This window comes from Myodes glareolus, chromosome 24 (genome assembly GCF_982192425.1).
Source record: "Myodes glareolus chromosome 24, mMyoGla1.1, whole genome shotgun sequence".
NCBI classification, from domain to species: Eukaryota; Metazoa; Chordata; class Mammalia; order Rodentia; family Cricetidae; genus Myodes; species Myodes glareolus.
In genome coordinates, this window is record NC_142049.1 from 50,285,803 (window position 1) to 50,313,013 (window position 27,211).

At 51.4% G+C, this 27,211-nt stretch overlaps 3 protein-coding genes and 1 long non-coding RNA gene across 6 annotated transcripts; 1 reads left to right on the top strand and 3 right to left on the bottom strand.

Annotated features, from left to right (window-relative positions):
* Positions 1-1,327: 1,327 nt before the first annotated feature.
* Positions 1,328-5,558, bottom strand: Klk10 (kallikrein related peptidase 10). 2 transcript variants are annotated; one of them, XM_085682788.2, is made up of 6 exons: positions 5,247-5,558; positions 4,851-4,977; positions 3,624-3,807; positions 2,655-2,929; positions 2,270-2,403; positions 1,328-1,898 (listed from the first exon to the last, which is right to left on the bottom strand). In XM_085682788.2, the coding sequence occupies exons 1-6, from the start codon at positions 5,247-5,249 to the stop codon at positions 1,746-1,748; spliced, it is 876 nt and encodes a 291-aa protein (XP_085538914.1). In that variant the 5' UTR covers positions 5,250-5,558; the 3' UTR covers positions 1,328-1,745. The 2 variants fall into 2 exon arrangements, with proteins under 2 accessions (XP_085538914.1, XP_085538913.1); XM_085682787.2 differs by having other exon boundaries at positions 5,285-5,556.
* Positions 3,723-6,661, top strand: LOC146889991 (uncharacterized). Its single transcript, XR_015736332.1, has 2 exons — positions 3,723-3,859; positions 5,890-6,661. It is a non-coding gene; the product is annotated as an uncharacterized LOC146889991 (long non-coding RNA).
* Positions 6,662-7,091: 430 nt separating this feature from the next.
* Positions 7,092-11,681, bottom strand: Klk11 (kallikrein related peptidase 11). 2 transcript variants are annotated; one of them, XM_085682782.2, is made up of 6 exons: positions 11,476-11,681; positions 9,816-9,890; positions 9,374-9,530; positions 8,673-8,938; positions 8,143-8,279; positions 7,092-7,574 (listed from the first exon to the last, which is right to left on the bottom strand). In XM_085682782.2, the coding sequence occupies exons 1-6, from the start codon at positions 11,522-11,524 to the stop codon at positions 7,422-7,424; spliced, it is 837 nt and encodes a 278-aa protein (XP_085538908.1). In that variant the 5' UTR covers positions 11,525-11,681; the 3' UTR covers positions 7,092-7,421. The 2 variants fall into 2 exon arrangements, with proteins under 2 accessions (XP_085538908.1, XP_085538909.1); XM_085682783.2 differs by having other exon boundaries at positions 9,816-9,910; positions 11,476-11,667.
* Positions 11,682-12,697: 1,016 nt separating this feature from the next.
* Positions 12,698-17,790, bottom strand: Klk12 (kallikrein related peptidase 12). Its single transcript, XM_087901373.1, is given in 7 exon segments — positions 12,698-12,946; positions 12,948-13,028; positions 14,244-14,377; positions 15,214-15,470; positions 16,599-16,758; positions 17,195-17,251; positions 17,370-17,790. Coding segments are annotated over 6 exon segments (744 nt in total). The 5' UTR covers positions 17,232-17,251; positions 17,370-17,790; the 3' UTR covers positions 12,698-12,871.
* Positions 17,791-27,211: the final 9,421 nt, after the last annotated feature.

The window sequence follows — 27,211 nt, forward strand, 5'->3', positions numbered from 1 at the left end:
CTCTTCTCCCAAGGACTTTCCCCCACAGATGAGCCCCACTGATCTGAAGCTGCTCCTTCTCCGCTATGGGCCCACCAGCTGCTCCCAGAAGCTACCCTGTGACCTCATTTAGATATAATGGCACCATTATAGGAACATAATCAAACTCCATTGAAAATTCCATTTCGACTACTGTGAAAACCAATGAGCCAGATTCTCTGTTGAGAAGCCCACACCTCTGGGGCGGGTGAGATAAGTCAGTGTGTGTGTGGGGGAATCACATGCTGGCAAGCCTAACAACCTGGGTTCCATCCCTGGGACCCACATGGGGAAGAAGAGAACCAACCTTCACAAACTGTCCTCGACCCTCTCTCCACACACACTTGCACACCTGCATGCACTCACCTGCATGCAGATAGATACATAAACATAATAAAAAAGACCATGCCTGGGCTGGAGAGATGGCTCAGAGGTTAAGAGCACTGACTGCTCTTCCAAAGGTCCTGAGTTCAATTCCCAGCAACCATATGGTGGCTCACAATCATCTATAAGAAGATCTAGTGCCCTCTTCTGGCCTGCAGACATACATGCAGGCAAAAACACTTCAAATAATAAATAAATCTTAAAAAAAGAAAACATTGATTAATCCCAAGATGTGAAAACATATAGGAATGTAAAAAAAGGCCACACCCACATCTTAGGTGTGGATTACTTTCTTCTCAAGAGTCTCTCTTTCTTTTACCCTTGTGCTTAAAATCTATGCTTAAAAAAACTCATGCAAGAAACTCCAACTTAGGCCAGTAAGTTGCTCAGTGAGTGAAGACACCAGCAAGCCTGACAATCTGAATTCAATCCCCAGAATACACACGTGGAATGGAAGAACTGACTCCTGAGGTGTCCTCATGTGTATGCATGCGCTCACATACATGCACATAAATAATTTTTTAATTACCAAGATCTGTCAAGATGACTCAGTGGGGAAAAAAAAAGATGGCTCAGTGGGTAAACGTGTTCCCAGTTGAGTCAGATGACCTGAGTTCAAACTCTGGGACCCACATGATAGAAAGAGAAAACCAAATACCTCTGACCTCCAAACATATGCCATGCTGTGTGTACAAACACAAAATAAATGTGATTGAAACAAAACAAAACAAACTTCCAAGTCCACTGCACACTGGCTTGTCATGAAATTCAGTTTTACCTGAACTGAGGTCTCTAAGAGATGAAGGGATTCTGAGGATGCTGTGGGCGGCAGTGTGGAGCCTCTTCCTTGCTGCTGACTTATATGAAGGCCGCCCTCTGTGCACACACTGGCCCTGATCCCAGACAGAGGCACACATATTGGAGGTCAGATCAGGTAGGGTTTAATCAGCACTCACCAGACTGTGTCTACATCTCCAAGACAATTACCATAAAATTCCATACATGCACCTTCCATCATAGTCTCTACACACATATGTAAGAGGTAGACAATTCATTGCCCCCATTTTTTAGACAAGGAAACCAAGGCACAGAGAAAGCACCAGGCTTGCCCCAGTCACACAGAAGAGGGAGGTAGAGGAAGCCCAGCTGGATGACTCTGATAACTCTCAGAGACTGGAGACTGTCAGCTTCCTTGAGGTACTAGAAGTTTCTCAGCCATCATTTTCTGAACTTGTGAGCAGAGACAGGAGTGGGCGACGGGTGAGGGGAGAGGATGCATGCTCAAAGGCGTGAGTGGGCATGGCAGGAGGAAAGGGGCGAGGAAGACGGGTGTGAGAGGCTGGTCACGTGGAACTAATGACTCTCCGGATCCAGGGCATGTATTTGCAGACATCGGTGTAGACGGCCGGGTGCGGGGTAGCACCACAGGGGTAAATGCCCCATGAGAGGATGCCATGCAGGGTGTTGTCACACACCAGAGGGCCACCAGAGTCACTCTGAGGACGGGAGAAGGGAGACATCATGAGGTGAGAGCTGCCACCATTTGGAGGGCTATTGCTGGGTTAGGACACAGAAGATGCTGGCATGATGTCACAAGCTGGGGTGGTAAGGGGATACAGACTTGGGGGTGACAGCGGAGATGTGATGAGTTTGCAATTGGAATCGTGACTCATCAGAGGCGAGAAGGACCAGGGTAGGGGTTGGCAGGGTGTGCAAGGATTGAGGGAGGAAGTGTGTGGAGAAAGGGGCTACTAAGGAGTAGGCAGGACTGCGGACTGGGGAGAGAAGTGGTGGAAGGCAGTCAGCTCCTGCACTGCCTTTCTGCCCTCCAGCCAGGACACAGAAATGCTTCCTGGCCTGCCCTTACCTGGCAAGAGTCCTGGTTTCTGTCCAGCCCGGCACAAATCATGTTGTTGGTGATTACGCCCGGGTAGAAGACCTCACACTGCTTCCGGCTAAGGAGAGTTACCCTGGAGCACGTCAGGCTCTTGTTGTACTTCACTAAGAAGAAATGGCCAGTCATACAGGGCCCTGCCAGTTCTTTCCTCCAGACCCAGGAGTCCAGTCCCAAGCCTTCCTCCCGCACACCTAGGGGACCTAAACCCACTCCTACACTCTTGGACCCAGGAGTTCAGACTTCTAGGGTCCTCCCTAAGCCTCTTTCCCGAGAATCAGAGTGCCAGCCTCTCTAGAAACCCTGCAATCAATCCAGCCCTCCTTCCTAAGGAAGACTCCTCCCGCCCAGTTCTTGCCTCTGCGGGAGGCTGTGGTCCCCCAGCCCGCGACCTGGCACTCCTGCCCTGGCTGGGCGCACTGGAAGGGCAGTTGCACCGGATGCACGTTCGGCGTTATCACGACAGGACTCCTCAGCTTCAGCAGCATGAGGTCATGCTCATCTGAGCGGTGTGGCAGGACCGGGCCTGAGCAAGGCTGGTACTTGGGGTGGAAAACGGGGGAATTTGTGGACCGAAGCTGTTCCTTCTGGAAAAGCAGCAGGTGATCATCCCCAATTCGAGCCCTCAGTGGCCTGGGAGAGAAATAGTCAGACAGACATAAAGCCTTCATGGAGACGGAGCCTGGTCCTTGGGTCAGAGGGAATGAAGTGGGGCTCCTGAGACCTGAGAGTTCTGGGAGAGGAGCTAGGGCTACTCCCCTGGTACTGAGGTAGAAAGCTGGGGTCTGAACCCCTGGGTCTGATGAAGTTGGCTGGAGTCCGGACTCCTGGGTCTGTGGGAGGAGGGCTGGGGACTGAAACCCTGAGTCTGAGGGAAGGCAGTAGGAGTTTGAGGGTTGAACGAAAGCTGATGACTCAACTCCTTGGGTATGCCAGTCTCTCTTTTCTCCGTGTCACCTGGTCATTTCTCCCTGCGTGACAGGCACATGAAGGCACGGCAGTGGGGTTTTTTTTTTAGGGGGGGGGGAGGAGGTTCTTTTTCTCCTTCCTTCCTTCCTTCCTTCCTTCCTTCCTTCCTTCCTTCCTTCCTTCCTTCCTTCCTTCCTTCCTTTCTTTCTTTCTTTCTTGTTTTAATACTGACTACAACAGGCCCTGACTTCTGCGGCGACAGGTGTTATGGGCCCACAGCATCCTCTGGCGGTGCAGTTCCAATCCTGCCTCTTTTGTTGGACGGCTGCCACCCCTAATCTGAGGGAGCTGGCCTGAGCCCCATCCTCTCCGCCCTCCGTGGCGGCCCCTAGGTGACTGCCTCTGGAGCGTCCCTTACTTCTTTCTCCAGCAGTGTGCGGCCGTGAGCACCCAGTTCCGGTCGACGAGGACACCCGCGCATTGGAACTGGAGGTTATGGAAGAGGGAGACCTGCCAGGGTTGTGAGCCACGCGTGCACGGGACGCTAGACGTCTCAAGGTCCACCTGCGTGGCGTTTCCCGGAAGCAATAGCGCCTGCGCGGCTGGGTAGAGAAGCTGGGAATCAGAGCTCGTTGGCCCGGAGTTGGGTACCGGGTCAGTGCCGAGTTTTACCCGATTGGTCTGCAGGGGGCGCAGCTGGATCGTGAACAGTGGGAGAATTACGGAATCCTGCAAACCGGTTTCAGAGAGGCGGGAAAGGGCAGGAGGGGTTATAATGGAATGGGACGACAACACCTCAGGGCTGAGGATGGAGGGAGAAGGTCTGGGGGAAGACAGTGTGTAGGAAAGGCTGGGCTCTAGCCTGGGGGGCAGAGATCAGATGCAGACCTAAGACTTTGGTAGGTAAGGGGGTGGGGGTGGGGCACAGAGAGGGGAAGAACGGAACTCAGTTGGGTATTAAGGGGTAAAGACAAAATGCAGTGAGGCTGTAAAGGGAAGAGACAGCACAAGGGAGCCGTGAGGAGCAGAGGCAGAGTTCAGTCCATCAGTGAGGAGCTGGAGCCAGGAACACAGAAGGGGCAGGGAGGATCAGGAGACAGGACACAGTGCACGGGGCGGGGGCGAGGAGCAGGAGACCGGGACACAGTGGGACAGTAAAGGGGCTGGGCGATAAGGGACCGGGTGAAGCACTAGGCGGGTGGGGAAGATCTGCAGGAGGGAAGGGAAAAAGGGAAGGGAGGGGAGGGGGAGGGGAGGGGAGGAAAAGGGAGGGAAGAGAAGGGAACGGAAGGGAAGGGAAGGGAAGGGAAGGGGCAAAAGGAGGGCTCCACGCTGCACAGCAGACTAGGCATACTGTAGGACCTGGGTTAGGAAAAGGCAGGGACGGAATGGGTCGGCAAGGGGTGAGAAGGACTGCAAAGCAGGAGAGGAGAAGCTGAGGGAGCCAAGGGGCTGGGTTCTGTTCCAGGGAGGCGCGGCCCCTGGGAACAGAGCCCACCCAAGAGTGGATCTTGCTTGGGATGGCTATGTGGGTGCCGTGGGCGGGGGGCTCTAGGAGGGAGGGCTGAATATGGTTGGAGCGGCCACACTCCCTTCTCCTCCGGTCCTGGCCCTTCCCTCCCGTCGCCCCCGGCCCCAGGCTCACCCCAGAGTTGCACCATCAGTAGCGGCAGCAGCAACTTCACTAGGGCCAAGGCACCAGAGGAGGTGGAGAAGTAGAGGAGCGGGGCACTCATGACTGACACCTGGCTTGCCGAGGCCGGAATGGAGGGCTGAAACAGATGTTCCCGGTCAAGACCCCTGCCTCAGCGCGCCTGGGAGGGGGGTTATTTGTGCACCCAGTCTTTCTTGGCCACCAGCCCCGCTGAGCCCCAGGTCCACGCTCCTTCGTGTGTGTGTGTGTGTGTGGAAGGGTCCTGCTCAAAGCCCGTGGGAGCCTCTTCCTAACCTCAGAGCCTAGGGACTTCCCCATGTTACAGGAATATCGAGGCTACAAAAGGGTTGCTGCCCGTTGCCCAAGGGTCCCCACCCATCCTCTCACCATCCACCCCAACCAGGGTGGGGTATATCCCGCTTCACCTGGAAGTCGCCAGTGAGAAGGAGGGAGGAGACTCAGAAGTGTCTCTTGCCCTGCAGTGTGGGCTGCAAACAGTGCTCTGACCAGGGACCCCTGGCCAGACCTTCGCTTTTAACCCCCAAGATCCAGGAAGCTTTCCCCACCCTCCCCTCAGGGATTCACTCCCTCTCTTTCCCTCTCCCTAATTATAACGTGGGTGGGGCTGGCACTCAACCAGGGCCCCAGATTCCTGCTCCGGGAGGGGCCCTGGAATACAGGCTTCTGCTGGTGACAGGAACACCTTTTGGAGCTGGCTTCCTTGGGGGTTCCCCATGCCTTGTTCTGAGAAGTGTTCCCAGGTGTGGTGGGAGGAGGGGAGGTCAAGTCTTCTGGGAGCCTGGGGTGATGGAATGGTGAGTGAGGGCGTGGAGGGGGGGTGAAGGGGGGCGAGGGGTGGTTCAGGTGGTGGAAGGAAAGAGTGGGAAGGACACAGACAAACTCCCAAGGTCTAAACCAAGAAACAGTAGGCTCCTTGTGTCTCAGCATGGGCTTAGAGGGGTGGGGTGGGAGTCGGTAGCTTTGCGCTAAACCTGTGTGAGCATCTTGCATCCTCCCTGCGTGTTTCTAGGTGACACGCAAGCTGGTGAATCACAGGAGGCCCAGGCTGCAAGGGACAGGCCACATCACTTCAGCTAACACCCTCATTTTGGGTGAGGAATGGGAGGCTCAGAGAGGGTTGTGACTCATAAGAGGTCACACAGCAAGCAAGTCCGCCTAACAACCAGAAGATTCTATCTAGTTCCAGCTCTGGGTTCTTCCTCGTACCAGCGGTCTCTCTCCAAGAGCTGAGCAGAACGTCTGTGTTATCTGGGGAGTCTTTAGCCTGCCTCAGCCCTGTCCAGAGCTTCTGCTACAGTGGTTATGTTGTAGCAGCCACCAGCCACGTGCAGCTACAGAGCCTTCGAAACATGTCAAAGGTGCTAGGAATTTCCGTTCTGCTTTCGGGTCCTTTGGCTGCAGATACCATTCAAATCTGACCTCAGTGAACTGAGTCTGGACAGTTTGAAAATGATGGCAGCCTTCTTTCTACCTCTTCCTCCACACATGCAGACGTGCTTACTGTTATAACACTTGTGCAATTTTCCATGGAGGATGATGAACTGAAAGCCGTGAAGGGGCTGAACTGAGTTCTTTCTGCCTGGCCTGCAAGATGGCTTGGTGGGTAAGGGTGCTTGCTGCCAGCCCGACAGCCTGTGTTTGATCCTGGACCCCACGTGGTGGAAGGAGAGAACCGACTTTACAGCTTGCACACTTCCACATGCATACCATGGCATGAGCATCCCCTCCATGAATGAGTAAATGTAAAAATAAAAGTTTAAGTAACATAAAAAGAAAATGAACTAAGCTGTAACGTGGCATTGCCTAGACAGTTAAGACTGTCACGGGGCTTTTAAATTCTCCAGTCTTTCATGTCTCTGGCTGTGACAAACGTCTTCATCTATCCGTACCTACTTTCTTGTCAACAGAAAATAGGACCAGTCTCCTAGGGGATTTTGAGCATTTATTTAGTTGGTTAACATTTCCAGGCTCTGGAGGGCTGAAGAGACGGCTCAGCAGTTCAGAGGACTTGGTGCTCTTGCTGAGGCCCCGGGTTTGGTTCCCAGCACCCATATGGTGCCCAGGGGACCAGATGCCCTCTTCTGGACTTCTCAGGCACCAAGCAGGCATGTGGTGCACATAGAGTCATGTAGGCAAAGACTCAATACACATAAATCATTGAAAAGCCGTCTGGATCAGGATTCGAATGCAGATGACATTGAACTAGAATCATTTTATCATTTAACAAATATTTATTGAAACCCTGGAATAAGCCAGGACTTTAGGACTGGGGACAAAACAACAACAAAAACAACAACAACAACCAAACAACGAAACAAAGCCAGTGATGATTATATCTAGAGTCACAACTTAGGTCAAGCTAGAATTTGTTCCAAGCCCCAAGTTGATCATCAGATCAGAACATTTCCTATACTATATCCACGGTGGGTTGAAGAGAGTACATGCAAGGGTCCTAGTTGAGGGCTTCTTAGGGGGGAACAAACGGAAGTCAAAGCATTAAGAAGAGATTGGAGGGGTTGGGTGGTGACAAGCAGGTCCCCTTTAGTTGTCTCTCATAATCTCGTGGATCCAGTCAATATATTTGCAGACTTTGGTATAGACACCAGGCTTTCTGGTGACCGCGCATGGGTCCTGACCCCAGGAGATGATGCCTTGAAGAGATCCATTGCAGACCAGAGGGCCTCCAGAGTCACCCTGGCATGAGAGGGGGCACAATGAGTAAAAGTCAAGGGAGGGGGTCCTCTGATGGGAGTGCAGACAGTGGTGGGGGTGGGAAGCAGGCGAAGGAAGAATTTACAGTGGTGGGACTGGCGAGAGGTTGGGAGATGAAACTGGGATTCTGGGTGAGAAAATATATATAAATATATTTATAATTAATTAACATTATATAATTATAATATCATATATAATTATGTAATTAATTAATATTATATAATTTATATATGATTATAAATATATTTATAATTTATATAAACATATATCCATATATTTATATTTGTGTATCTATACACATATACATACATACATACATACATACATACATACATACATACATACACACACATATATGTCAGGTTAGGGGCCAGAGAAACTTGTTGGGTGGTTGGAGTTTAATGAGGGTAAGCATGGGCAGACAGGCACTGTGCTGACATCAGAAATGGCAGCTGGGGTTGGAGATGATTGGGGTTAGGGTATGTCAGTAAAGATGTGAGTGAGGTTGGGGATGGGGATGTGGCTGGAGACCTAGCCCCTGCCCGCTTACCTGGCAGGAGTCCTTGCCCTCCTTCCGAACACTAGCACACAGCATGGTCTCTGTGATGTTGCCTGGGTAGGCGCTCTCACACTCCTTGTGTTCGATGATGGAGACATTGGCGCATCGCAAGGAATGAGGCAGGCGCACTGAGGGGACAGCAGCGGAGGTGAGCAGTGAGCTCCGATTCTCCAGCCCCACCACCCGTCTCACTATAGCAACAGCCATGCTATGAATAAATTCTTCATATCGCTTGCTCCCTACGCATTATCTCTGACCCCACTGTGATAGGTGGGTATGATTATTCCTTTAATGGAAAAAATCAAAGTCAGAGAGGTAACGCCCTCTGCCTTAGATCCCATAACTAGAAAGTTTCAGATTTGGGAACCACACCTGTCTCACTCTCGAGGCCCCAAAGTGAGTCTCCCAGAATTTCCCTTTCCCTCTCTTGATAGCCTTTGAGCGGCTCTGGTCTTTATCTCTGCAGATTCATCTGGTCTCCATTCCCCACCTCCCACACTTCCCCCACCGGGAGCCCCTACACTGGGGGCTGGACGTGGTGCCCCATCCGGAAATGAGGCAGCTGGTGCCCGCAGTGACGCAGTGTGAGGACAGCGTGAGCGGCCGCACTGCTCGGCTGACGACGGCGGGAGAGGACATCTTCACTAGCATGATGTCGTTCCGGTGGTCTTTGTTGGGGAGGCTGTTGTTGAAGCCGGGGTGAGGGAAGGACTCCGTGGCCGTTCGCTTCTGCTCATAGCCATCCGTCTTCTCCAGATTGTGTTCTCCAAGGAGGACCACGTAATGGCTGAGGTGGGAGAGCAGTGGTCAGAGGTGGAAAGGTGGGAGGACAGGGCAGGGGTGGGGAGGGAGAGATGAACACTCACCCCTCCATTCTTGTTCTGACTAGACTAACGTCACCCACACCGAGGCCACCTTATCGCTCTGTCCGCCACCCAACTAGATCTTCACTGGACAAGCTAACCCCACTCTACCCCCCACCCCTCCATCTTCAGTCCCATAGATCCGCGCACGCGCGCACACGCACACACGCGCACATACACACACACACACACACACACACACACAGTCTTGATCATACTCTCAGCATCCATGCTAATGCCATGCCATTCCCAATCCCTTCACCTACTGCCACCCCCGTGTACTCTCTAACCCCAGCCCCTCTCCATCCATCTCTCCATCTCCAGCCCCCTCCCAGCCCCGCCCCAGCCCCCGCACCCACGGCTTGCGGCAGTGGGCAGCTGTCAGGAGCCATTTGGGGGCGATGAGGGTTGCCCCACAGAGAAGTCGTGTCTTCTGAAAGAGGGCCACCTGCCATGGCTGGGAATGAGGGGTGCACTCGTAACCCTTGATGATCCTCGTCTCTCCCCCTACGTGCCCTGAAGGGGGCAAAAGATGAGGTGTAAGCGTAAAAGGAGGTAGGCTGGTAGAGGAACCCCCAGAAATGAGGGTGGGGAAGAGCAAATGTCTTAGCTGACGTGTGCAGGCATAAGACTGCTTCTAGGTCATTAGAGCTAGAGCTTTTGAAGTGACCCAGATCCCCTCCTCCTCTACTGAGACCCACTTGACCAGGTCTAGTATAGCTCAGACCAGCTGACAGTGACCCCCCCCCACCTGGGTTGTGGGAGAGGGAGGCCCCACATGTCCCCTAAGCCCCACCGTACCTGTCACCAGAGCAAGTGCGATGAACCGTAGAATCGTCATGGCCCGAAGCAGAGCAGGGTGGGCTCCAGGCTCCCCTGGGGACAAGGAGGAAGGCCTAATCACTTTAGCAGGAGATCAGAAGGCTGGCTTGTGGTTTCTCCTCTCTCCCTCACCTGCTGTGGCTCTCTGCTTCTCTGACCAGCTGCCTTCTTCTCCCAAGGGAACCCCCTGATTCTCACACAACCCCCCAAGCTGTGAGAAGAAACTTATGCTCTGGAGAGCCCTTGGCCAGAGGCTGGGATCCTGGCTGGCAGCTTCCTGGGTGTCGAGGAGAATAGCAAAACAGCTGGGAGGGGCTCTGCTGGGCAGGGTTCTGGGCTCACTTGGTTTAGGTTGCCAGTGGAGGGGAAAGCCCCCTGGGGAAATCTCAGAGAATATTTTTCTTCTCACTCATCTGGGAACCTGGCTTGCTCCACACCTCCGAGTGATGGGGGGACAAAAGGAAAGGGTCACCCACTGGGTAAGGACCTCATTTTGGTCATCCCAACAGCAGTGCTAGGGGCCTGTGGGGCCTTTCTGCTACTGGTGAAGTCCCTCTCTCCACCTTGCTGAACCCCTGTGAAGGACAGCTGGACAGGGCTGGGTGGAGTTGGCTAAGTGACAGCCAGTGCCTATAGGTGCCCTGGCTGGCGTGGGTGGGAGAGAAGGGCAGGACTTGGCCACCTAAATTGGGGACAGAGGTCATGGAGTTTGGGGGCAGCAGTTTGATGGTGAGAGATACAGAGAGAGGCAGAGTGGTCTCAAGTCCTTCCCCATCCTCCAAGGACAGATCAGAGGCGGAAATGCATGCTGGGACAGAAGAGGCCTAGCTTCTAGGGTGGAAGTCTCTTGGAATGGGTTGGGCAGGGGATGGGGGGAACCTTCCCTTCCCTCCTGACTCACTCGGGCTCTGGGGATAGGGCTCTAACGAGCCCAGAGGTGGCAGCTGCAGCAGCTGGGGTCTGGGCACCAGGCAGACAGACAGGCAGGTAGGGGGTTGGCCCCAGGCAGGCCCAGGATGTCTGGGCTCCTAGCCCTGCTTTATCGCCCTGGGGAAGGTGTGTGGGGAGGTTCTCCCAAGGCAACCTTGGGGTCTGGGAGACAGGATATGACCTCTCCAAGCCCATCTTTCCGCAGTGGCCACGTCTCCTTTCCAGCAGTCCCCAAGTCTCAGGTCCTCCCTGCCCCCTCTCCTATCCTATAAAACTGTGTATGATTTTGGTCTCTCTGCCACTAGGTTTCTGCCCCTGCATGTCTTTGGATCCTTGTCTCCTCTTGTCTCAGCTCTTTGTCCTGTCCCATCCCTCTCTAGATCTCCCTCTGCCTGTCTCTGTCTCCTCTCCGAGGCCTCCATTTCTGCCTCTCCTCCTGTGGGCCTCTCCTTTCTCACAGCCTGAGCCCAATGGGGTCCTTGACCTCCCTTGGGCCCTCCCTTGTCCTTTCCAAAGACAGAAGGGGGGAATCTGGGGCATCCCAGAGTTGGTGGGGGAGGCAGGTCAGGGCTGTGACAGCCATGGCTCAAGGAAGGAGGAAGAAACCTCAGCAGGTGTGCCAGGGGCCCGGGCTCCTGTGTGGGCCTCCATTCCCTACTGACCCTCCCTCCTCTCCCGAGCCTCCACTGCCCAGGCCTCCAGCACTTACTGGGCACTGTTGATCTGCAGTCGCTCTTCAGCCTCCTGGGCCTCCTCATCGGACAGCCCCAGGTTTGAAGCCTCGCTTCTTCCCAGCTTATGTTTTCATTCAGATCTTCCTTTCCTGGGCCTTCCTCTCCTCTCTCCCCGAAGCAGATGTGGGGCAAGGCGGAGTAGGCCCAGGCTGTGCCGGCAGCCAACCGTGGCCTCAAACCCTACGGGCTCTGCCTCTTCCTACCCAGGTGACGTGGGACGGGCGACTCCACCCCAGGGAAGTTCAGCTCCCTAATCTGTGGCATGGGGGTGCTGGCCCTGCCTTGGGGTGGAGTGGGGGATAAAATGCCAAGAGGATGTGGGGAAAGGCCACCCCTGTGCTTTTCGATCAGCACACCTGCTCCCCTCTTTGGCATTTTTGAGCAAGGCCTTCGTTTCTGCCTTCTGAAGAGAATGTGGAGACAGCACCTATGGGCGGGCACAGCCTTGTGCTGCTTCAGCTGGGTTGGCTTGTCCCCAGAGCCAGCCTGGACCATCTCTGACACAGTGAAGCAGACTGGCGTCTCGTTCCAGATGTGGTGCAGTCAGGGCTAGCGCACCACCCCCACTCTGGTCATTCACATCCAGTTCATTAGAAAGCTGGAAGTGGGGGCTAGAGAAATGGTTCAGGGGTTAAGAGCACTGTCTGCTCTTCCTAAAGGATCTTGGTTCGATTCCCAGCAACCACACAGTGACTCACAGCTGTGTGTACCTTCCGTTCCAGGGGATCCAATGTCTTCTTCTGGCTTCAGTGGGCACCAGGCATACATATGGTGCACAGACATACATGCAGAAAAATACCCGTAACCATAAGATAAAGATGATAATAATTTCAAAATTAATACCAAAAGCTTTGATTTTTTTTGAAACAGATTCTCACTATGCAGCTCTGTCTGGCCTAGAGCACACTCTGTAGGCCATGCTGGCCTCAAACTCAGAAATCTGCCTGCCAAGGGCGGGAACTAAAAACTCCACCACCAGGCCTGGCATGTTTGCTTTTGAGACAGGGTCTCATGAAACCCAGAATGGCCTCAAACTTACTGTGTATTCCAGGACGACCTTGAACTTATCTTCTTCATCTCTTTCTCCTGAGAGTCAGGATCACAGACCTCTGCAACCAAGCCCAACAAAAAGTCCCACCCTTCCTGGTTTCCTCCAGGCTTAAACGGTACATTAAACAGACAGGTGCAGCCCCTTCCCTTGATTGCATAAGCGTTTATTCCAGAGTTTCACAGCCCTTTCTCCACCACCAGGCTCTCAGGAGGTTCTCTACACCAACAAGGGTGGGACTTGGAGTGGTGAGGGAGGAGATGTGGGTGTTAGAGGGTCAGGGAAGCCCCTGGACAGAACCACACAGACGCTGGGGAAGCCTGTTAATTGTTCTTGATGACTGTTCTGATCCAGGGCACGTATTTGCAGATCTTGGTATACACCCCTGGAATGCCCTTTTTGTCCGCAAGGCCCAACAGATCCCCAGGAAACCAGGCCTTGAAGAACCCCTCTACACACCAGGGGGCCTCCAGAGTCACCCTAGAAGACAGAAGCGAGACAGCACATCAAGAAGAGGCTCCAAGCCACGTTCTGGGAGAAGGGAGCACGGATAGTTCACAGGAAGAACATTGTAACAGCTAGCCAATAGGAAGGAAGATGCCACCTCACTGGGGCCAATAAGGGAAGAGAATGCTATCTTCCAGACCTAACCCCAGAAAAGGAGGACTGGAGTTTGAGAATAAAGTGCCCTGAGGGGGTGGTTGGTCTCCGGGCACTAGGATAGAGTGGCCTCCTCTGAGGTGCCCAAGAGACTAAAGATGCAGTGTCACGCCACACATTGACACAGCTGGTTTTGTGACCTTCTTTTCCCAACCCCCCTCTCTTGAAACATGGGGTAACCCCAGCTGCTTGATGGTGTGGAGAAAGCCTTGGAGTGCCAGCAAAGGGGACCGACAGACCACATCCTGGCTAGTTCTCTGCCTGACTGTTTTACTCTCCTTCTTTACAGCCTCCTGCTCCTCCATTCTGGGCTCCTCCCTCCTTTCTCCTGTCTCTTCCTCTTTAGGCTGTCTCCTCTCCTTTCTAGTCCCGTCTCTTCCACATCCCATGTCTGGGACTTTGCCTACTTCTCCTCACTTCTGCAGAGTGAAGTCAGAATCCATCTCCTTTCTAGTCCCGTCTCTTCCACATCCCATGTCTGGGACTTTGCCTACTTCTCCTCACTTCTGCAGAGTGAAGTCAGAATCCAGCTGTGGTTCGAGCAGCAAGACCCCTCTCCCCTCTCACAGACACCGACAGGCATTCTACAAAGATACCGTTTCCCAGGCCCTGGCTAGCAGAGTTCCAGGCCCCAGGATCCCTCACCTGGGAACCGAGCTTAAGTCCAAGTGAGTATTGGTGGCCATACATGCTTCTGCTGCCCTGCCCCTCCCCTGCCTCCTGCAGAGGCTTACTGTGAAACCTTCCCCACTCTCACAAAAGTATAAAAAAGAACCCCCTCTTCTTTTGCCACGCGGACTCTGGTTCCTCCTCGGAGTCCCATCATGCTCTCTGTCTCTGGCGCTCAGAGCCCCTGCCATGCTGTTGTCTCTCTGTCTGTTTATGGCATTAAGAACTCTACTAAAAACCCCGCACTCCACCTCCAGTCGGCCTCAGTGTCCCTCTTGAGCCCCCCACGAAACCGTTCACCTTCCTTCCTTCCTCCATCAGCTCCTTTCTGTCCCCAATGGTCATCATCACCCTGAGTTGATTCACCTGGCAGGCGTCCTTCCCGGCTTCACCACCCGCACACACCATATTGTCCGTCACTCTCCCAGGGAACACGGCTTGGCACGTGGCGTTGGAGACAATGGAGAGGTCAAGGCACTGGAGCCGGTCTGGGAATGGGTCTGGGGACAGAGATGGGTGGTGTAGACCCTCTGGGATCCCTACCTTGAGGCTGCGTTCTTCCCAAGGACATTTGATCCAAATTTATACCCCTCCACTCAACCTCACTGCCATCCTAAACACCCTCAGTTTCATGAAAGATCACTATGGCGACCCTTGTCCCCAGGCCTGGTCCTTTGACCTCATTACTTCCTGATCCCAGTCTCACTTCATGTCTTCCACCTCCTGAACACATTAACCAGACCCCAGTTCCACAGCTGCCAAATTTTCACTTACTTCATCTCAACTAAAATAGTAATAATAATAATGATAATAATAATAATAATAATAATAAAAGTCTTCTGTTTTCAGGACATTTGACCCCAGATTCCTAAGACCCTATAACTTCCAAATGTGACATGAGAAAGATTCTGATCAGACTGTGGTTCAGCGACCTCAGCTTCCCATCCCTGGTAGAGACAGAACCTAGGATCTAGGGATTCCACCACTGAGCCACATCTACAAACATTGTTATTTTAATTTGAGACAGGCTCCTGTTCTGTAAGAGAGGCTGGCTTTGAACTTTCTCCCCTCTTACTGCAGCCTCCAGAGGACCTGGGATTAGAGGCCTAGCAGGTATCAGCTCTGTTATGACCTCTGACACCCGAGCCCATGGGCAATTACTCTGACCTTTGACCCCTGGCTTCTGGCTCCACACTCAACCCTGAACCTCTCTGACTCCAAAGACTCCTGCCTACCATGACCCTTGCCCCTGGTGTTTCTCCTCATCCCATGTCTGAAGTGAACGACTTGACCTCTTACCCTATATCCCTCACCCCCAACCTCAGGACCCTCTTACCCCATGGCTTGTTTGTGATACCCCATCCTGAAATACGACACTTGGTCCCCATAGGTGCACAGGAAGTGGGCAGGGCCAGGGGCCGGACAGCGTGGGTCAGGCGGACGGGTCTGCCCAGTCGCAGGAGTCGAAGATCATGCTCGTGGTTCTTATGGACACCCTGGTAGCTGGGGTGCGTCATGGAGAAGGTGGTGAGCCTCAGCTGCTCTGTCCAGTCCAGTCTGGTGAGGCTGTGCTCCCCAAGGCGCACCAAGTACCTGAGGGTGCAGTTGGTCCATGGGTGGCAGATCGGCCACCCCTTGCCTCTCTCATCATAGGTTTCTGTACCCCATCACCTGTGCGTGTTGGGTTAGTCTTCTACCCCATGGTTTCTCTCTACTGCTCTTCCACAGCAGGGCTCATGGGGCAGGGATGTCTTCTGCTGTACCAGCTGCCATGTTTGTCCCCATAGCCCAACCAGCAGTGTTACCAGGGCTGTTGACTGAGCAATGGGTACGGAGTACACCTGTCCTGCATGGAGCCTCTTGGTCCCTTGACCCCTGGCTCCTCTTTCACAGCAAAGTCTAGACCTAGAAAGTGGATCATTTGGGATCTGGGAAGATGGCTCAGGGTGCTGGTTAGTGTTTTTGTCTACTTAAAGGTATGCGCCACCAACAGGCCAAACGAAGATATTCTTAAGAGACACTAGTGTCTGTCAGATTAGCGGAATAATGGACCCAAAGGAATGGGAATATTCCCCTAGGAATCTCATGCTGGGGAAAGGTGCCACCAGAGGGTGACTTGTCTTCCAAATTCACACTTGTCAGACACCTTATGGTTGAGGCCCAGACAGCCATGGGTCAATGGCGGCCAGCACATCTTGGACGGCTTAGATATGCATATTGCTAGCCCTCTATCTGCACTTCAGTCTCACGTCAGGAGCCTGAGATGGAGTGGAGGGGTCACTGACCTATTTGCCTCTTCCTGATGGGGCCACAGTGAATACATCTCTTTTCTATGATTAATTTGTCTGTTTTAATTGGCTTCTCACGGAAGGGTGGCTGAACTTGGCTTCTTGGGGTACAGTTTGTGACTCAAGTTTAGTGACACCCTGAGTCTCACTGGGGTCAGGAGATGCCCGAGGCTGGTGATAAGTGTTGTATAGGAAAGGAGGAGGAAATGGGAGAGGAACAGAGGCACCATCCCAGGTCCTCCGCCCACTGCACTGCATGCCTCATCCCACCTGGCAGCTCCCAGCCCCTCTGCAGGAAGTTCTTCTGCACCTCTAACCCAAAGCTGACTGACTCCTCCTGTCCTGTGACACCAGACACCCTCACGGGAGACCTGCTCTCCCCCTGGCCCCCTGCTTTGCTCTCCCCGAGGGCCCCCCCCGGGGGGGGACTCACTTGCCACTGCAGTGAGCAGCTGTGAGGACCCACTTGCGATCCACAAGGACGCCACCACAGCGCAGGTATTTGCCACGGAACAGCCCCACCTGCCAAGGCTGTGAGTTCTTCACACACTCAGCACCACCAAAGATCTTCACGCTGTCAGCCTGACTGAGACCTGAGGTCAGGGGTAGGCCAGAGAAATGGGGTTAGACATGAAGATTGTGGGTGGGAGGAGACGCGGAGACAACTGCTGAGTGTGTGTGTATGTGTGTGTGTGTGTGTGTGTGTGTGTGAGTGTGTGTGTGAGGCTGCATGCTTGTCATCTCAGCTCTCTGGAGGCTGAGGCCAGTGTGTGTGTGTGTGGGGGGGGTCTGTCACAAGCTTCAGAAAAACAAAATGAAACAAGAAGATGGGAGATGAAGAAGAGAGAGCTGGGTGGTGCCCACCCATGCAGCGAGACACCGAAGCAGGCTTGGCTTCTTCCCCCATCCTCAGTACCAGGTTTGGGGTGGCGGATGCATAGGACTTTACCATGGGGGAAGAAAAGGACCTAGGGTTGCCACCACTCTCCCTCCTCCACTCCCCACCCCGCCCTGGCTCAGAATACTCACCCACAACACACAGGAACAAGAAGATGCTGAGTCTCATGTTGGGGCTGCGTCCGAGGTCTGCCAGGAAAGGTGGGGTATCTGAGCTCACCCCTCTCCGTGCTCCCACCTCTGCCCCCTCTTCGGCCCCCTTCCCCCCAGGCCACTCCCTCACTGCCTCCATCTGACCCCTCCTCACCTGCTTGCCAGTGTCTCTGTCCGCTCTGCTGTCTCCCTGTTCACCTGCCTGCCTGCCCTTCCATCTGCCGGTCAACTCTCCTGGTGTCCACCTGCCGCGCATGATGCCCCACCTGATACCTCAGCCTCAGCTCATCCAATTTCCGTGTGGTGTGGGGTGGAAGAGGATGAGGAAGACAGGGTAGGGCATGGTTCTAATCCAGCAGAAACTCTCTTCAGATGATGACACTTAATTGAGCTTCACCGCTCCATGAAGACCCAGCCCCATCCCCCACCCCCTCTCTTCAACCGGCCCAGGGGATGGGCCCAGGGGACAATGACTCAAGGTGTCTGTGGGACTGAATTCTAATCCGCACTCCAGGGAAGAGTGAGCCTCAAGGGTGGGGCCCTAGAACACCTTGAGCTGGGAAGGGCAGAGGAAAGAGGTTGGGGATGGGGGAGTGGCCTGAGGGCTCAGTGGGAACTGAAAGCAGAGAGAGAGAGAGAGAGAGAGAGAGAGAGAGAGAGAGAGAGAGAGAGAGAGAGACAGAGAGAGAGAGACAGAGAGAGAGAGAGACAGAGAGGAAGAAGGAGGAGAAGGAGGAGGAGGAGAGAGGGAGGGAGGGAGGGAGGGAGGAAGAGAAGGAGGAAGAGCAGGGGCCAGCAGAAACTGCCCAGCCTGGTGGTCAGAGATATACAATGTGGGCTCCTGACCTGAACTTTTCAGGAATTCAATTCTAACTGAATTCCCCTTTAAAGTTGATTTTTCTTGTTTAAATTATTTTATGTGTATGGGTATTTAGCTTGCCTGCATGTCTGCATGTATGTCTGTGCACCTCCTGTGTGCCTGGTGCCAGTGGAGGCCAGAAGAGGATTGTAGATCCCCTGGAAATGGCTATGAGGTGCCATATGGGTGCTGGAAATTAAACCTCTGGAAACAACTAAGGCTCTTAACCCCTGAGTCACCTCTCCAGTTCCCTGAATTTCTTTTTGATCTCATTGTTGTATTTGTTTGGGTTTTGAGTCAGGGTTCTGCTAGCCCTAGCTAACTCTGGTAGTTGCTGTGTAGTCCAGACTGGCTTCAAATTCAGGCAACCCTCCTGCCTCAGCCTCCGGAGTGCTGGGGTCACTGTTACCTTCTGTCCCCCTGGTTGCATCAATGAAAAATTTTTCTCACAGCAAAAATTCCTTTTTAATTTAAAACAGATTTCTTTTCCTTTTTACTTAAATGTATTTGCGTATGTTTCAGAGTCCACAGAAACCAGAAGAGAGCATCGGATCACTGGGAGCTTGGATGTAAGCAATGGGAGCCACTCCACATTGCTGCTGGGACTCAAACTGGGGTTTTCTGCAAGAAGCAAGTGCTCTTAGTAGCTGAGCAGTCTCTCCAACGCCAAGGAAAATCCTTTTTAAACAAAGATTAGCGTTGTTGGGGGCGTTCACCAGAGAAGACTGCTTGGACATGGGTTTAAGCCAATAGAAAGTCTTTATTAGCTGGCCAGCAACTACACAGTTGCTGTGTAGTCCCGGGATCCCAGTGTAGTCACGAACCTTTCCCAGAGTGCGCTTTTAAGCACAAAAAACATGTCCTGGGTTGGCACGCTTCAGTTAACGAGAACAGTTAGCCAGAGGCAGAACTAGAGAAGCCAAAAAGCAAGGTCAGTATGTTTAGAGGCTTTCCCAGAACTATAGATTTTGATAGATTAGACCTCTGTTTTGGGTTTTTCAGGTGGTGTTGTCTACATGCTGGGTTTCACAGCACTTCCATCATGGAGTCAGTTGTGTTAAAATCTGGGACCTACTAAGTTCTGGAGGCCTGTTCCATTCCCTTCTGGTCTAAGTGGATGAGTCAAATCTTGGACTCATCCTGCCCTGAAGAGGTGTGGTTGGTCTTAAGGAACACTACTTTTACCGAACTGATACATAATTAAACATACAGTTTAAGATACAAAAACATGTAATCCAATCAGAATGAATTAAAGGCACAGTCAGGGCTGAGAACCAAAAGAAAAGAGATTTGTATCAATTATAGGACTCTCTCTCTCTCTCTCTCTCTTCCCCCTCTTTCTCTCTTTTCTAATCATAGCAAGATTTTTCATTTACTCCTGATCAATTAGCATATAAAAAAAGCTTTTTTCCTCACAAAGGCAGATAGTTTCCTTTATCTCATGAGAAATCTGTCTTTTCAATTTTGTAGAATGATTCCTGCAAGGGAATCTAATTGCTGTTTTAATACCTCTAGGTCCTATTTTAAGTTTAAGCTACTGGCTTACATTTTTCCTGCTGTGCATTTCTTGGGAGGGGGCTTTCTTTCTATACACTCATCCATGTGTTTTAGGAAACCTCTGTTTTATGACCACAATTTTTTTTATTTATAAGAATTTCCACTTCCTCCCCTCCTCCCAATACCCTCCCGCTCCCCCCACTCCCTCTCCCCCCCCCCACTCCCTCTCCTCCTCCCTCTCCAGTCCTAAGAGCAGTCAGGGTTTCCTGCCCTGTGGGAAGTCCAAGTTCCTCCCCCCTCCCTCCAGGTCCAGGAAGGTGAGCATCCAAACAGACCAGGATCCCAAAAAGCCAGTACATGCAGACAAAACAAGACCCAGTGCCATTGTCAATGGCTTCTCAGTCAGCCCCCGTGTCAGCCACATTCAGAGAATCCGGTTTGATCACATGCTCGTTCAGTCCCAGTCCAGCTGGCCTTGGTGAGCTCTCATTCGATCAGTCCCCTTGTATCAGTGGGTGAACGCACCCTTTGCGGTCCTGACTTCCTTTTTCATGTTCTCCCTCTTTCTGCTCCTCATTTGGACCTTGGGGGCTCAGTATGAACACAATTTTTGCATGGAAATTCTCTTGTTTTTGGCAACTAGGGTGCCCAGCTGCAGGACATGCATATGTAAACTCTGTATTCTTATCTCAAAAGATAAACTCCCACACCTTTCCTTTTTTAAAAAAAATAGAACCAGACATTTAAAGTAGACATCAGTAAGTAAAGGTCAAGATGGAATATGGGTTACTGGTCTGTAGCCACATTAGCTAATACCTTCCCTGTATCTGTCTTTCTCAGTTTCCAGTCCAGGCCTGAGGGCTCGGGGGTTGGATCATGACTCTGTATTCATACCAATAGTGTAAAACATAAGACTCAGGGGGAGGTAGAGGGCTAGGGAGTAGAAGGGCCCAGGTCCCAATGAAACCTTAATTTCATTGTGTCTACAGTTCAAAGACAATCTGTTTGACAGCGGTATCTGTGGCTTCCGTTTTCTTGACCTAGGTGAGGTGGATCCATGGCGTAATGCCAGCTACCTTCCTGCCACAGTGGTGGAGAGAATCACCTTGTGAAGTCTCTTCCAGATTAGCTTCAGTGCCCATTTGGCTACTTGCTTGGCCCAGACGGTATCACTGAACTCGAACAAGGGGAACCTGGTGGTGGACTCAGAGGTCAGCTGGCCTCTCGGACAGTCCAGAGAACAGTCTGCACGGAGAGCTGGAGCCTATAGTGACTGGGAAAGAAATGCTTGGAGAGTTCTGCCAGCTGCTGGTCTCTGAGCCTGGGGAGAAGTGGGGGAGGTCTTCCAAACAATCGCATAGCGAGTAAATCCCTCCCCCTATGGGGTGCAGTGTACCCAAAGCAAAGGAAGGAGGTCTATCTATCCTTTGCTGGACTCTAAGGAGAGTTCTGTTGAAGTTTCTCTTAATGCCCTGTTTATTCTTTTTACCTGGGCAGAACTCTGGGGTCTATATACACAATGAAGTTTTCAATCTACATCTAAAGCTTTAGCTATTAATTGAGAGGTTTTGATTGTGAAAGCCAGGCCATTGTTGGATCTCATTGCTAGGAGAAGGTCAAATCAGGTAACCAGTCTGTTCAAATGCTTCTACCCACCCTGAAAAGCAATCTATAAGAACTAGCAAGTACTTTTATCCTCTCCCAACAGGTTGGATATTGGTTAAGCCAGTTTCCCAGAGTTTGACAGGGTCTTGGTCTCTCATCTGGACCCCTCCTTGGGTAAGGGCTCTCTGTTTTGAATTCACTTGAGCATAAACCTGGCATCTGGCTGAGACATCCCACACTAAGCTATCCAGTCTGGGTATAACATACCTTGGGCTGAGCAATTCAGAAAGTTGTATGGACCCCAGATGAGCAGCCCGGGCAGTTACCAGAGTCCTGCCAGTTGTTTCTGGGAGAATAATCTTTCCCTCTGGGGTTCTCCATCAGCCTGTGGGGTTGAGCTGTCTGTTTCTTCTTTACCATGAGTCTCAGGTAGCACTGGGTTGTGATATATCATCAGCACATCCATAGGCCCCACTGGTCTTAGAGCCATATGTTGACCAGTCAGGTCATCAGCCTGGCAGTGGAGGACAGCAATTTGTAGGAGAAGCCAAATAAGCCTCGATGAGGCCAAGTCTTTTTTCCCAGCAGTGAGAAGCCCTCTTTATGTTTAGATCATACCATGGACACGCATGGTAGTAAAAGCATAGTCACTGTCTGGATATATGGCAGTGGACTTTCCCTTTCCCCATCTGAGAGCCTGAGTCAGACCAATCAGTTCTGCTCTCCGGGCTGATGAGGTACCTGGTTTGGACCCAAATCATTTTGGATAAAGTAACTGCTGCTGTTCCCATGCACCTGTCTTCATCTTTTGTCTCGTGACAGTCATGGATGAGCACTTGTGGGTCATCAGCAGGCAAGAAGGTAGCAGGATTGACGACAATGGGTTTCTCAAACTGGTCTTGAGGCTAGAATAGGGCCTGGTACTGACTCACATAGGCGTTAGACAGCCAGCACTTGTGTTCCTGAAGGAGGGCCCTAACCTTATTGTGTGGGGTGCTGAGAGTATAGGAGCTTGACCCAGAGTTAATTTCTTTCTTTCTCTCTCTCTCTTTCTCTCTCTCTCTCTCTCTCTCTCTCTCTCTCTCTCTCTTTCTTCTGTCCTTCCTTCCTTCCTTCCTTCCTTCCTTCCTTCCTTCCTTCCTTCCTTCCTTCCTTCCTTCCTCATTGAACTAGCAGTAACCACCATAGCTCTCAGTGGGCCATCCTAGTGCTGCAGGGTCCAAGTGTTTGGACAGGTATGTCTCAGGGCATTTCCATGACCCCAAAGTTAGTATTAAAATCATTTCATCTTTTGTTTCATAGACAAACAGGTTAAAAATTGAGATATCTGGAAGTTTTAGGACTGAGCCTGAAGTCAGAGTTGTTTTTAAAACCCCAAGTGTCTTTTGTTGGGTGTCAGTTCAGGTTAGGGACTTCGTGCCCCTTCCCGCTTTGTGCTGGTGTATAGTGTTCCTGATATTTCCACAAGCTCTGGAGTCTAGGGACAGCAGTGCCCACTGCACCCCGGAACTCTGGAACATGTCTCTTACTCTTTGGAAGGGGGCTCTGAAGGATAGCAGCAACCCCACTGTGAGACAGGCTCCTTTTGCCTCCCCTCAGCTAGTAGGCAAGATAGGTAGCCTTTTACAAAATTAGGCTCTCTGTAGCTCAGGGTCTGTACCCCAGTGGTCAATGGCCCTTTTATAATCCCAGGGGGCCTCTGATGGAAGGACACGAAGTCTGCGTACTAAGTCTAAAGACATTATCTTTAAATCCTGGGGCTTACCCGGTCCATGTAAATTGCCCACCAACTGTGTGTGTCCATCTAAAAGCAAAGATTGGTTGAGTCACCTCTGCCAATGGGGTACTAAAAAAATGCATCTTTCAGATCCAAGGCAGTGTACACCCATTTTTCTGGAAGAATCAGACCCATGAGAATGAGTCCCCAAGTATCGCCATAGGCAGGAGAGGTGTCCAGGGTGACTGGCAGGACCAGGATGCCCGTCTCTCCAAACCGGCAATAGAGGCTCCAATTTCCCCTTTTGTTTCCAGGGCCACTGAGTGTTGTTTAATCCGGAGAGAGGTAGCTGAACTGGTTAGTTGAACAATTATAGGGACTTGGTGTTGGGACACTGCTGGGGTTAGTTTCTTCTGACAGAGGGTAAGACACTACAATTTTGCAGGGTCAGTCTAACTGCATCTCATCATCAGAGAAGGTGAGGGTGGTTTTCAGTTTATGTTAAGAAATCTTGTCCCAATCCGTTCTCTGTGGTTAAACACCCGCCGAACTACTTCTAGCAACTGGGTCCTGTTTATACCTTTAAAGTTTTCTAAATTTTCTAACTTTTTTCTAATATCTGGGGCTGACTGGGTACCAAAGGAAATCGAGCAAAAATTATTTAAAGTCTTCTTGTCAGTGTTGGATAGAAGATAGAGTCTGTCTGTCCAGGCTGCATTGTTCGGCAGTGATTTCTAAGCCTAAGGGCAGTTTTTCTACTTTTTTTTTTTTCAGAGAATGATGGATTTTGAGTTTTTTTTTATTATATGAATCATTGGTTTAAAAAAAAGGAAGGGGGTGAATTGGTTTAAAAAAGAGAAAGGACTGGAACTTCCTTTCTTTCTTGGGTCTCAGCCCAGGGGAACTTCTCCCCTTCTGTGGGGCTGCTTAAAGTAGGCATGGGGTGGAGCAGAGGGGTGTTCACCTGGGGAACCATTTCCTGTCCTTGCCCTCATTCAGATGCCAGGGGGGCCTGGGAGAGAGGCCTGACTCCTCCCCACCTCCTCAGGGGACCTTGAGCAGGAAGTGCGTCACTGTGTGGGTGGGCTCTGAGGTGTTGCATATGCCCAAACCATGCCCAGTGTAGCGAGTCTTTCTCTCTCCCACCTGCTAGTCCCAAATCATGACATGGAGACTTTTTATTAATTACGAAAGCTTGGTTGATAGCTTAGGCTTGTGGAACTTCTGTCATCTTCAGAACAGTAAAACCTCCTGGTTTGATCAGTTTTCAGAAGTTAAGTAGTAACCCAAACAAAATTCTCTCTCTCTCTCTCTCTCTCTCTCTCTCTCTCTCTCTCTCTCTCTCTCTCTTCCCCCCGCCTCTGGTTTTGTTTTTTGCTGTTTTGTTTTTTTGAAACAGGGCTTCTCTGTAGCTTTGGAGCCTGTCCTGGAACTAGCTCTTGTAGGCCAGGTGGGCCTCGAACTCACAGAGATCCGCCTGCCTCTGCCTCCCGAGTGCCCGGCCCAAAATTCACTCTTGACTTCAGGCAGGAGCTGACAACAGACGGTGTGCACTGCCAAACCTCTAACTGATAACAGACGGTGTGCACTGCCAAACCTCTAACTTTTCAAGACTAGCTGGGAATTTACACGATGCTAAGACATTTGCTGACTGTAAAATAAGGGATAACGAGCAACAAGGTGGCTCACCAAGTAAAGCCACTCACTAACAAGCCTAAGGACCTAAGTTCAATTCCTAGGCCCAACCTGTTGAAAGGGGAGAACCCTTTCCTGAAAGATGTCCTCTGACCTCTACATGTGTGCTGTCTCCCGCCCCACAGAATAAATAAACAAATGAATAAATGCAATTAAAAAAAAATAAGAGTGGAAAAGTCGGACATGGTAGAGTATACCTGTTATCCCAGCACTTGGATGACTGAGATGAGAGGATCAGGAGTTCAAGTCCAGCCCCAGCTACTTAGAGAGTTTGAGGCTCACCTGGGCTAAAACCTGCCATAATTAAACCAGAACAGGGTGTGTGTGTGTGTGTGTGTGTGTGTGTGTGTGTGTGTGTGTGTGTGTCTGGGTGCATGTGTATGTGTGTGTATGTGAATGTGTGTCTGAGTGTGTGTGTGTATGTGAATGTGTGTCTGAGTGTGTGTGTGTGTACGTGTGTATGTGAGTGTGTGTCTGAGTGTGTGTGTGTATGTGTAAAATCCGTGTGCAGGTTAGCATTGTGAATATAACAAAGTCTCATGTCTCTCCTCTGCCTTCATCTTTCTAAAAAGTGTGGATGGTAAAATTTACATATTGTTAGTTAGCATTTTAGCCAATTTAAAGCCCAGTGGGAGATGTCTATCATAGTCACAATTTCAAAGCATTCTGAAACCATCACCGCTATTAGTTAAAGAACACTCCATCGCTCCCCACAGAAGCCCCGTGGCCATCACCTGAGATAATGTGGCATGCTGATCGCTAGTTTATTAGATAGATATGTACAGGAATGATGCTGTGATGTATGCGACACCCTAAACAGACCTTGGAAACACCAAATGGCTGGACAAAGGGCCACAGGTGAGGGGACTCTGTGAACACACAGAACAGGCAAATCCATGGAGATCAGAAGTATGTGGTTGCCAGGACTTCAGGGAGAAGGGAGTAATGGTTCTCTCCCTTCTGAGCTCCATGCTGCCAAGCTGGTGAATTCTGGGTAAAACTGACCCCTTCCTTTTTCAGCTGGAGGGAGGCTCCAAGAGGGTCAACCCCCACCTCTCATTCTTGGAGAAGCCACTAGGGCCCCTTGCTCCCACATCTTGTGCATACGTAAACCCAGTAAACCCACCGGTGGGGCTGGAGATATGGCTCAGTGGTTAAGAGGACCAGAGTTCGGTTCCCAGCACCCACGTCAGCAGGCTCACAACTGACTGTAACTTTACCTCCCGGGGGTCTTCCGGCTTCCACAGGCACTGCACTCTCGTGCACAAACCCATACACACATACACACAGATGACTGAATATAAAACAGAGCCTTAAAAATGAAACAACAACAACAAGAAATATCCTCACTCTCTAGAGAGAATGTGGACACTTTCTAGCAAGCACTTGGAGACCCTCATAGATAAAGAAACTGAGCCTTGGTTTGGTGAAGCTACCCGTTCAAGTGGATGATTGACTGGATGGGGGTGGGGTTGAACCAGGTGACTCCAGAGCCTTTGCTCCCGTTCCCTATCCAAACAGCTGAGTAAACAAAGGACTGGATGAATGAGTCAGTGAAGAGGTTTGTCAGGCTTTGTAGTCACACAGTCGTACCTAAAATCTTCAACTGGGCACATGGCTCACCGGAGCCCGTAGGGTCTCTGTCTATCTCCCCTACCCGCGCCCCACACTCAGCTTGCTTCTGTAATAGTACCCCTCATACTATCAAGAACACGGGAAACAAGGGAGCCAGCATCAGATGGGATGACGTGGTACTTGTAGGCCCATCGTCATGGCTGGTGGGGAAACTGCGGAAGGATGGTTGTAAATTCAAGGCTAATCTGACCTATAGAGAGAGCTCAAGGCCAGCCTTGACAATTTAGTGAGAGCCTGTCTCAAAATAATGAGTGAAAAGTGGGCTGGCCGTGTACTCAGTGGTAGTGTTTGCTTAGCATGCACTGGACTGTAGGTTCACACCCTAGTCAGGGAGGGTGGGGGGTTAGCCTAGCAGAGATATTACCAAAATGGACCTTATTGGGTTTTTTTTTTAAATGTTTTTAGTTGTTTTTGAGACAGAGTCACATGTAGCCCAGGCTTGCCTTGAGTCCCTTACATAGCCAAGGACGACAACTGAACCTCTTCTTTTCTTTTCTGAGTTAGGGTCTTGTATAGCCAGTGGTGACCTTGAATTTGCTAGCCCCAGAGGACATCTCTGAGCTCCTGATCCTCTTGCTTCCACCTCCTGAGAACTGGAGCCATGGTGTGAGCTATGTCCTGGTTTGGGACTGGTGACTGAACCAAGTGTTCTTCCAACTCGGTCGCATCCTCAGCCCCAGACATCTTTAAAACAGTCGCAGGTTGACTGCAGCAGGACCACTCAGACTGCCGACAGTCAGGTTGAATGGCCCCCGGACCACTCAGACTGCCTAGTTGGGCCCACACTCCCCAGGACGTCCTCAGAGGCCAACAGGAATCTTTCCGCTGTGGTGAAGGTCTACACCCACAGAGTCCCAGGGGCGAGATGCCACTGCTGCTGTTCAATCGACTGATTCTAAAGGGAACCAGGGTGCCTCTTCTGGTGGCTAATAACCTTTGCCAATTTGACTAGGTTTCTTTTTCTTTTTTAATGTTTGTGATTTTTTGG